The following is a 10,343-nucleotide window of genomic DNA, read 5'->3' on the forward strand; positions in this document are numbered from 1 at the left end:
TGTATGTTATGATAAATATAAAAACATATATTTTAGAAGAATCCTGTATGTTATGATAAATATAAAAACATATATTTTAGAAGAATCCTGTATGTTATGATAAGTATAAAAACATATATTTTAGAAGAATCCTGTATGTCAACAAGTACTTCTGGATTTAAACCTATGCAGGTATATTGTGTTTAAATATTTCACAAAGTTGAACAAAAGCAACGCCCATGATGTAATTGATTTGTGTTTATTAATAAAAGAAATAGAAGTTGTTGTATCTCAAGGTTATTGTATCTCTAGGTTGTTGTATCTGTAGGTTGTTGTATCTCTAGGTTGCTGTATCTCTAGGTTGTTGTATCTTTAGGTTGTTGTATCTCTAGGTTGTTGTATCTCTAGGTTGTTGTATCTCTAGGTTGTTGTTGTATCCCTGGGTTGGTGTGAACTAGCAGAGGAAGATCTAACATCAGAGAACAGCAGTAGAGCAGTCAATAGGTTAGAGAGAGAAAAAACCTTCTTTTCCTCAATTATTTATGTAAAGGCATTAAGTCTTTACGAAAAAATCTGATGTTCAAATCCCAATATCTTTGCTTCCCAAATATTAAGGTTTACTTTATCAGGTTGCAAAATATAGAGATTAGTAAATTTTAATTTGTGGCAAAGACTTAATTACATTTGAAGATGGTGTTTTAATTTTTTTGGTCCTTTTTTTCTCATTTTGAATTTCACTTTAAATCAATAAATCTGAAAGACCAGACTTAAATCTTATTTGAATAATAAATGCTTTTAAAAATAAACTTACAACAGACGAAAATATTTTGAAGATGTTTTCAGTATGATAAGAATCAGGAATGACTGTCGCGGAGACTGAAGACTGTTTAAAAGTCGTCATTTAGTTTTTATGTATTTTGTTCCAATCGTTTCTGCTTTCTTTCTGATTTTCTTTCCATAATGAAAATGACTAAAACATTCTTCTTCTTTTTTATCTATTAGTGCATTCAATAATTGAAAACCAGACTCTTTCATGGGCATATTTAATAAATTAGTTTTAACGTTTTTTCCCAGAAAAATACAAAATTGGACAAAAACTTTCTACATTTTGTGGTTACTTTTTAAATCATCTTTTTTCTCTGAAAGTTCAAGATCAGAAAAAAAAATCTCTAAAAGGGGGAAGTGTATCCCTGTACAAAAACTGGCGATTGTACTTTGTTCCCTAAACCGAACAAAAATACCATAACTTTTATATTTAAATAAATTAGAAATGATTAATGATAACCTTGAATAATGCTTTTTATAAATTTGATATGATTAATAATAATTATACTTACACTAATCAAAAATAAGTAAGCGTGAATAAAATTTATCATAATGCAATCAGAAAACAGCCTGTTTCGTAATACTTGAATATCGATTCAGGGCCGGATAATCTCGAAATATATATTTATCTTAAACCAGTAATTTAACAGTTTTAATTTAATGAAATTGCTAAAACCTTCAAATTCAATATTAGCGTTTCGCCGGTGTTATTTATTCTCTCGAAAAACAATCCCAAAAAATATCGCCAGCTCGACAGTAACCTTTTTTTCAAGTCTTTTAATGAAAAAATCATAATGTTTCAAATGCCTGAAAGTCCCATTGTTTTTATTGTTTTGCCAAAGCTTCCAAATCACCATATTTCCCGCTGCTTTAAAGGGACTGTAAAGGAAAAATGAAAGGGGTTAGAGGCTGAAACCTAAGCATTTTAAGAATTGATCGATTTTCATAAGAGTTCTATCTGATGTTCCTTTCTCAAGAAGGTTTAAATAGATTATATTCAGCAAATACGCTACCAATCTGAAAACGACCATATCCCAGAAAGTCTAAGTAACTTAAGATTGCTCCTATTATTATTTGAATTTAATAATTTTTCTTTTTTAATAGATATAATTGATAATATCATTTTTAAGTCCATATTACGTATCCAAAACTCTCACCAATGGGCAATGGCAGTGCAGTATACTGGTCACATGAAACAGACGGAGACACGTGTCAAAAATACTACACTGCCATTGGTAGCTATGATCTCAGCGATCTAAAAAATCTTTGAATCGCTGATCGTAAAAGATCAACAAAATCACACATTGTTACAATACTACACTGCCATTGGTGGCAGTTCTGGTCACGTGATATGGACGTAATAATTATATTGTCAATTTTATATATATCTATTAAAAATGGAAAGTTATTAAATTCAAATAATAATAAGAGCAAACCTAAATTACTTAGGCTCCTCTGGGATTTGGTCGTTTTCAGATTGGTTGCGTATTTGCTATATTTAAACTTACTATTTTTATACAACATTTTATATATTTACATAGATTTTCGTAAAACTTTTCCAAAATTTTAAATCAATTTCTCGAGACAGGAACATCAGATAGAACTCTGATGGGTCTCGGCCAACTCCTAAGTTGTTTAGGTTTTTAGCCTTTACTCCCTTTAATTTTTAATTTACATGAGACTTTTGATAGTTTTCATGTTAGAAAAACTATATTAGCAAAATACTTAGATAGACACATGATTTTCCCTTTAATCCTAAAAATTGCCATTTAAGTATAAAATAAATGTTAAATTCCTTTACAAGACTTTAAGAATATATTCCTCATACAAAATAGTCATTGACTAAGGAAAATAAAAAACATCTCCTCTTTTTGGATTTACTCAATCTTCAAAATGATTTAGGTGTACAAAAGGGCCTCTTCTTCTTCTTTTCCCAGCAATACTTCTAAAACTAATCCGCCAATATTTTAGAATTAAACTGTTAAATTTCAGGTGTATTGTCGAGCTAAGCAACAGGGAAGCTAATAATCAGGTTTTTTTTCATATTATTCAATAGCACATTTCTTGTATTATCTTTTATGTATAAATTTATTCTCTTATTAATATCTATATAAAGAGGGACCAATAACAAAAATAATAAAGAAAGGAATTGAGTTTTTGCCACAAACTCTGATTTTCTCATCCTTGTAACTTTACAGCAATATTTCAAATTATGAATCATATTAGTCCAAATAATCTAAGTTAGAAATATCAAAGGTTTACACCATCAGGTTTCAAAGATTTATAGGGATTATAAAATTTGGGGTTGTGGCAAAAAATCAGTTCCTTTGCTGCATTTTCTTGCATATATTTATGGAGACGTCCAAATGTTAAGTAATCAGAAGCGAGTCCAAAAAATTGCTTCTTAAATGTTTATTGGCCAATGTCAAAATAGCAAGATTTATCATTAAACTTGTTTAATGTACCCTAGGAGAGGGTTGGAGTATGGGGAGAAGGTTTAGATCTTATCCTGGAGCTGGATGAAGGTTCTCTCAAGCTCTTGGAGTCAGATACAGGACGGGTTCTCAACTCTCAACCGATCCATGCTATCAGGTTTGCAGATATCTTGTATTCTTCAAACTTTAAAGGAATTGAGTCTCTGCCACAAACCAAATTTTGCCATCTCATGTCGTTAACCTTTGATATTTCATTCTATGGATTCTGTGTGATAAAATAATCCTAGATTGAAATATCAAAGGTTTTGCATCAGGTTGCAAAGATATAGAAATTAGAAAATTTGAGTTTGTGTCACTGACTCAATTCCTTTCCAGACCTGATAATTACAGGAAGGCATTTTGTAAAAACTCGGCACTTTATTGTAAACTTTATAAAGCCCTTGCATCTATTTTCTTTTCATTAATTATATCCCTAATATATTGAGGAAAAGAAGATGGAATTAGAATATAAATGTATTATGATAATATTGAATATCCGGTGGTGCATTGTTTTATCACCTTTATTTATTGTTGTAAATATGTTTCCTTTTTTCATTATTAATATTTAATCAATCATCTTCCCATACTTTATAATTGGAGAGATGAGGGGGGATAGTTTCCCTTATTTACCACAGAAAAATGGATAGAAAGGAAAAGAGAGAAAGTTATGTTGTGAAAGGGAAAGGGAGAAATTTATGTTGTGAAACGGAAAGGGAGAAAGTTATGGTGAATTGAAAAGGAAGGGGGTTATGGTGTGAAAGGGATAGAGAGAAAGTTATGTTGTGAAAGGGAAAGGGAGAAAACTATGATGGGAAAGAGAAAGGAGTAAGTTAAGGTGGAAAGGGGAAAGGAACAGATTACGGAGAGAAATGAAAAGGAGAAGGTTAGGGAATGAGGGTGAATAACCTGTTAGGAAATGATAAGAAAGGAGAAGGTTGCAATGAGATTGAGAAAGGAGAAAGTTAAGGGGTGTGAGGAGGAGAAGGGGGGTGGTTGTAATGTTAGGAAATGAGAGGAAGGAGAAGGTTATGGGGCCTAGTTAGGGAATGAGAGAAATAAAAGGAGAAGGTGGGCGGGAAGGAGGTTAGGGAATGAGAGAAAGGAAAAGAGAAGGTGGGGTGGGGGATAGGGCATGGAAAGAGAAAGGGAAGGAGACGGAATGAGTGTGAAAGTGAGGAGGAGAGGGAGGGGAGGTAGGAGAAGAATAGAGAATGATGTGGCAAGAAAGGGATACTTTATCTTTGTCTGCTCTTGTATTATTCATTGGATTCAGGATAAAGGAATAAACCCTTTTCTCTTCAATACAATACAAACCTACAGTCAATGAGAATAGAGCTGAGGAGGGAAGACTTTTACTTGAATACAATTCTAGATCTAATTAAATTTATTTCTTAACGTATTTCTTCTTTTTTGATCTGTCCTAATACGTCACTGTGTAATAGTAAATTAACAAATCCTTTATTCCTATCATAGATAAATTAAAATAATATATAGGCCACTAGATATCGTCCTTTCAAGATTAATGGGTTTTTCGTTCACAATAACTGAAGCAAAAGCTTAAAGGAGATACGCGCAGTCGGCGTAAAACAGGCTCTCTCTCTGTCTTGTAATTCTGCAGAGATAAAACCTGTTCTACGCCAACTGCGCGTAACTCTTTGGGCTAGTGCCTCAGTTTTATTGTAAACGAAACACCTCTAAATCTTGAAAAGACGACATTTAGTGTCCCATCTGTTATTTTAATTAATCTATGATTCCTCCTCTTAGTTCTGATACTCCTTGCTTACTCTCTGAAAGTAAACCTCTTTTTTTTTATCTTTCTATAACGTTCAAAACTACATCAGATTTAATCTCTTTATCTTTATCTTTTATTTGTGTATATTTTATTATATCAGAGTATATTTTATTTCCCTTAGATCTTTATTCTGTTCTCTTTGGAGTTTAGAAGACTAATAATTTTCTCTAATAAAGTTTTCAACGCATTTTTCTGAAATTCAAACTTAACTTTTACGCTGAAAAAAATTTGAAAGGTTCAGGGAATAAGTTAGCTTTGATTAAAAAGTTTTGTTAGCTCTGACTTATCCATTTAAAATAGAATTTAGTCACTTTGATAAAATTAATTTTATTGGAAATATTTTTATATTTTTAGCACTGATTTATTTATCCTGCTACTGGTGATATTTGTTTCTTCTTGGGAATATATTTATGCTATTAAGGAATATATTGATGATATTTGGGAATATATTGATGATATTTGGGAATATAAATGATGATATTTGGGATATATTGATAGTATTTGGAAATATATATATGTTTTTAGAATATATTGATTTTATTTGGGAATATATTGATTTTATTTGGGATATATTGATGCTATTTGGTAATATATTTATTCTATTTTAGAATATAATTGATGATATTTGGGATATATTGATACCATTTGGAAATATATTTATTCCTTTTGAGAATATATTGATTTTATTTGGGAATATATTGATTTTGTTTGGGATATATTGATGCTATTTGGTAATATATTTATTCTATTTTAGAATATATTAATTTTATTTGGGAATATATTGATTCTATTTGGGAATATATTGATTTTTTTTGGATATATTGATGCTATTCGGGACTTTATTGATGATATTTGGAATATAATTGATGATATTTGGGATATAATGATACTATTTGGGAATATATTTATTCTATTTTAGAATATATTGATTTTATTTGGGAATATATTGATTCTATTTGGGATATATTGATGATATTTGGGAAAATATTGATGATATTTGGGATTATATTGATGATATTTGGGAATATATTGATGATATTTGGGAAAATATTGATGATATTTGGGATTATATTGATGATATATGGGATATATTGATGGTATTCGGGATTATATTGATGATATTTGGGATATATTGATGGTATTCGGGAATATTTTGATTATATTTGGGAATATATTGATGCTATTTGGGAATATATTGATGATATTTGGACATACGTAAAAAATTGAAATTGCATTTTTCTTTCTTTTTTACATTTTCCAATTGAAAATATAATTTTCCCGTAATGATTAAAAAATAAATTTTTCCTTTAAATAATTTTTTTAATGAAAAATACAAACGAAATACAATCTCAAATTTTCCTTTATCTTTGCAGCCCAATTGATCTAAGAGAATTCACAGGTTAAAATATTAAATGTCTACGATATCATGTCGCGAAGATATCGAAATTAAAAATCAGAGTTTGTAGCAAGAACCTAGTTTCATGAAAGGGACTGAAAGTGTAAGTTCAAGTGACCCACCATGCATAGATGAAAATGTACAGTTTTCTACGGTTCCCGTGAAACCTTAATCTGGTAAAATGTTGATGACAACGTTTTTTTTTCAACTCTAAAAGTGTTTATTTCTGTGAAATTCCTCATTATTTCTTAAAGGTTAGAAATGCACAAGTCACTTTTACCAAGAAACCGCAAATGAAAAGAAAGAGTTAAAATATTTAAAAACACGCATTATATCTAGTTCAAAGCTGATCAGACAAGGGTACGTATTGCTATCTTCACATGGAGTGTACTTGAAATTACGCTATACATTCTTTTTAAAAATGTCTAATGTAGTTAGAATGATTTTGATTAATTAAGAGTATTGTTCTTAATAATTGATTACTTTTTTACTCTCACTAAAATTTGATACTTTTCCTCAATCAACTTATTTAAGTGCAATAAAATTCCTGGAAACGTTTTGATTATAAAAAAGCCGACTCGATTTTTTTTGAAAAATCTGGTTTTTGAAATAAGAGATTATGCAAATAAATATAAAGAAGCTCAATGAATATTCAATCACGGGCAGCCATAGTACATTTGAATTTCCGAGCCGGGTCAACTTTTCCGGTCACAGTTTGTACTGTACCTAGCTCTATGGACAGGACTAGCCGGTGCAACAAGGTTGACGCGGACAGACTTTATGCTTAATATAGGCTGAATTTACTTTTACTAAATATAATAATTATAATATAATATAATAATTTTGAATATCTAAATGCGTAAATAAATCTGAATATTAAAAATAATAATACTAATTGTGTTCTAGAGTGTGGGGAGTAGGGCGAGACAATGGTAAAGATTTTGCCTACGTATCCAGGGATAAAGTTACAAGAAAGCATGTTTGCCATGTATTCAGGTAAATAAATATACAAACAAGAATTTTAATACGTGTAGCCTTCAAACCTCTATCTCAGGAACTTTGAGGAAAATATCCTTGTTTTTCTCTCTCACATTTTCCATCTTTCTCCGGCCTTCAGCAGAAATCGACAGACTTCTTTTTAAACAAAATATTTCTGATAAAAAAGTCCGGATATCTCATCTTAAAGAATACCGTTGTGAATCGTAAATAACACTCTAAAAAATTGAAAAATTCATCCTGCGGTCGTGACTTTAAAAATGGGAAATTGTGGAGTTTCCAATAAATGACGAGAAAACTGTCAATTTATCTCTTATACACCCTTCAGCCCTTTAGAACTTTAAACCATTCAATTTACACCGGGTAAAGCAAGGTGTTTTAACAAGGTTGGTTATTCTGGAAAATGTCTCCTTAGCAGATAGATAGATAGAACCCCCCCCCACCCCACCCCCACTCTATACTCACACATCTACACAGTTCGTTTTTAATCTTTGTGAAGAAACAATCTCAAGGAATAATAATTGTCTTAAAACATTTTTTTAAAAGTGAATATTTGCAAATTATCTTTTTTCCATCTCATAATCTGAGTTCGTTTCCCTTATGTCCATTTGACAGCCCAAATTTTTGTTCTGAATAATCTTTTTTGTTTGTTTATCTTCTTGTGATTTTTTACATTTTTAAATTTTTTTTATCGATTTTGATGGTTATTTTATTGTTAGAACTGACGAGGGTCAACCCAGACCGAAATATATTTTCAATAAATGTGGAACTAACATCTACTTTTTTACTCTACAGAGGTTTGGTCCATCACCATCACCGAATTTTAAATCCTCATATGACGTCACGCTTGCCTCTATAATCAGTGACATCATATGCGGATTCTATCTATCTCTGCTATGGAGACGAAATTTTCACTGATTACAGAGGCGAGCGTGACGTCATATGAGGATTCTATCCATCTATGCTAAGGAGTCGACTTGTCCGTACATCGGAGCGCATAGAGAGTAACCAACCTTATTAAAGAACCTTGGGTTAAAGGGACAGTTACAAATTTGGACTAAATCAGCTGCTATTGTATTTAGATGCGAGGTAGCTGCTAGAACAATAGCAAACGCTCTACGGGATATTTGTAAGAAGATTTTAATAGAACGGTCATTAGCACAGTCATCAAGCAAACTTACTGAGAAATTAGTTTCATCAGATAGAAGGTAAATTGTGATATACAGGGTGTCACATAAAAATGATTGTAACATCAAAAGTATGAGGCCTTTTACAACTTGAAATAACTGAAACAAAGAGCTTTCCAACGACACCTTGATTGTAAAAATTAAACAAAAATTGTCCCCTCAGCACCTAATACCCTACTGCAAAGTTTTTTTGGGACATCCTGTATTCAAATCATTATCTGAGCCAGGGGGTGCGCTAAGCTATGGTGACCCTGAAAATTTTTTTTAAAAATACTAAATCTGAATGTTTTTCCAAGAATGAAATGTATTCTGTGAAACTAAATGGAAACGTTAAAAAGGTTTTATTTTGATACAATATTTAAATTGGGAAACTTGAATTCTAATGGTGACTTTTAAATTCTATTCTATACATACTTTGTTTAAAAACTTGGAACTCTTTAACCTTGATAAAGTTAAATTCTACTGCTGCAGATATTTTACATCTTTATTTCATAAACTTTCAGATAAAATATAAAGGGATTATACGTTATCTGCATTTAGTTCCTCCAAGCTTTGTTGTAATCCCGAAAACTTGAAATAAATTTTTGCTGAAAAAAATGTCAAAAAAAGTATAGATGATTTTCATCCTGAACATAGATCACATTTACAACTGTTGTTTTGCAAAAAAAAGTTTCACGTTTTTATTACAAAATTGTATCAAAGCTGTAAAAGTTTGTGCAATCTTTGGTCTGGTTAATCATTTTAAAATTTGGTAAAACTTTTGGAACAAAAAAGGCATTTTGAGGTTTAGAAAAAAAACATTTTTATGCTTCTTTTTGTGGGTCACCTAATATTACTTTAAAGAAAACTTACGTTCTAGTTATAAACATATATTTGAAGAGCTTCCTGCCCCCCCCCCCCCCCTCGTCTTCCCTCTTCCTTACTTATCCAACACCTCCGACCCCTCAATGATCCAAACCTAAAACAACTTTGTGGTGTTTATCTTTAAACTGAAGGGTTTTTTTTAAGTTTGAACGTTTTTTAAACTGAATGTGTAGTTTTTAATCTTTTTGAAAAAGCCGATGAAACGAACCTAACTTAATATTAAGAATAAGAATTTAAATTATTTAAATTTATAAGGTAAAGAAATTAGTTTTTACAATTAGAAAAGAAAAGGATTGAAATAAATAATAAATCAAAAGCAAACAAAGCAGTTCCTAGATCCGAGCATGGGTTAGTAGAATACAGGGCGAATACTTATTAAATCTTTACAAATCTTTGAAAATCTTAATAAAACTTTAGTAGTGAATTAAAACATCCTTATGACCATCATCCAAAATTAAATTGCTATCCATATATGTATATATACATTTTCTTTGCTTTTATTTTTTATTTATTTTACTAATGAAATACTTGATATACAAATGAAGTAACATTATGATAAAAATATTCACTTAACAATATTACTTAAAATAAATGTTATACAAGAAGCAGTTTTCTTCGTAACATACTTTTCTAATATAGTTTATGTTTTGTTATGGTGTATTAACAGAACTTGCTTAGGAGATGATGGAGAGGATGGGGGGGGGGCGGGCTCATAACTATACTCTTAATGAGATAAGAACTTCAGGACTTGTCAAATATTTGGATTCTTGAAGACGATATTTTGAGGGGGAGGGTTTAATCTCAAACTTTTTGTAGTTTTGCTGAACCCC

The 10,343-nt window shown here is 30.7% G+C and overlaps 1 protein-coding gene across 1 annotated transcript in view; it reads left to right on the forward strand.

Annotated features, from left to right (window-relative positions):
* Positions 1-10,343, forward strand: part of LOC111714974 (protein Fe65 homolog) — a gene marked incomplete in the record, with an annotated part of 27,703 nt that overhangs the window by 6,811 nt on the left and 10,549 nt on the right. Inside the window, 6 exon segments of the mRNA XM_023490200.1 lie at positions 125-171; positions 404-483; positions 2,797-2,836; positions 3,275-3,396; positions 7,373-7,462; positions 8,545-8,670. Of these exon segments, the coding sequence (XP_023345968.1) occupies positions 125-171; positions 404-483; positions 2,797-2,836; positions 3,275-3,396; positions 7,373-7,462; positions 8,545-8,670 (505 nt within the window).

This window comes from Eurytemora carolleeae, unplaced genomic scaffold (assembly GCF_000591075.1).
Source record: "Eurytemora carolleeae unplaced genomic scaffold, Eaff_2.0 scaffold1662, whole genome shotgun sequence".
Classification (NCBI taxonomy): Eukaryota; Metazoa; Arthropoda; class Copepoda; order Calanoida; family Temoridae; genus Eurytemora; species Eurytemora carolleeae.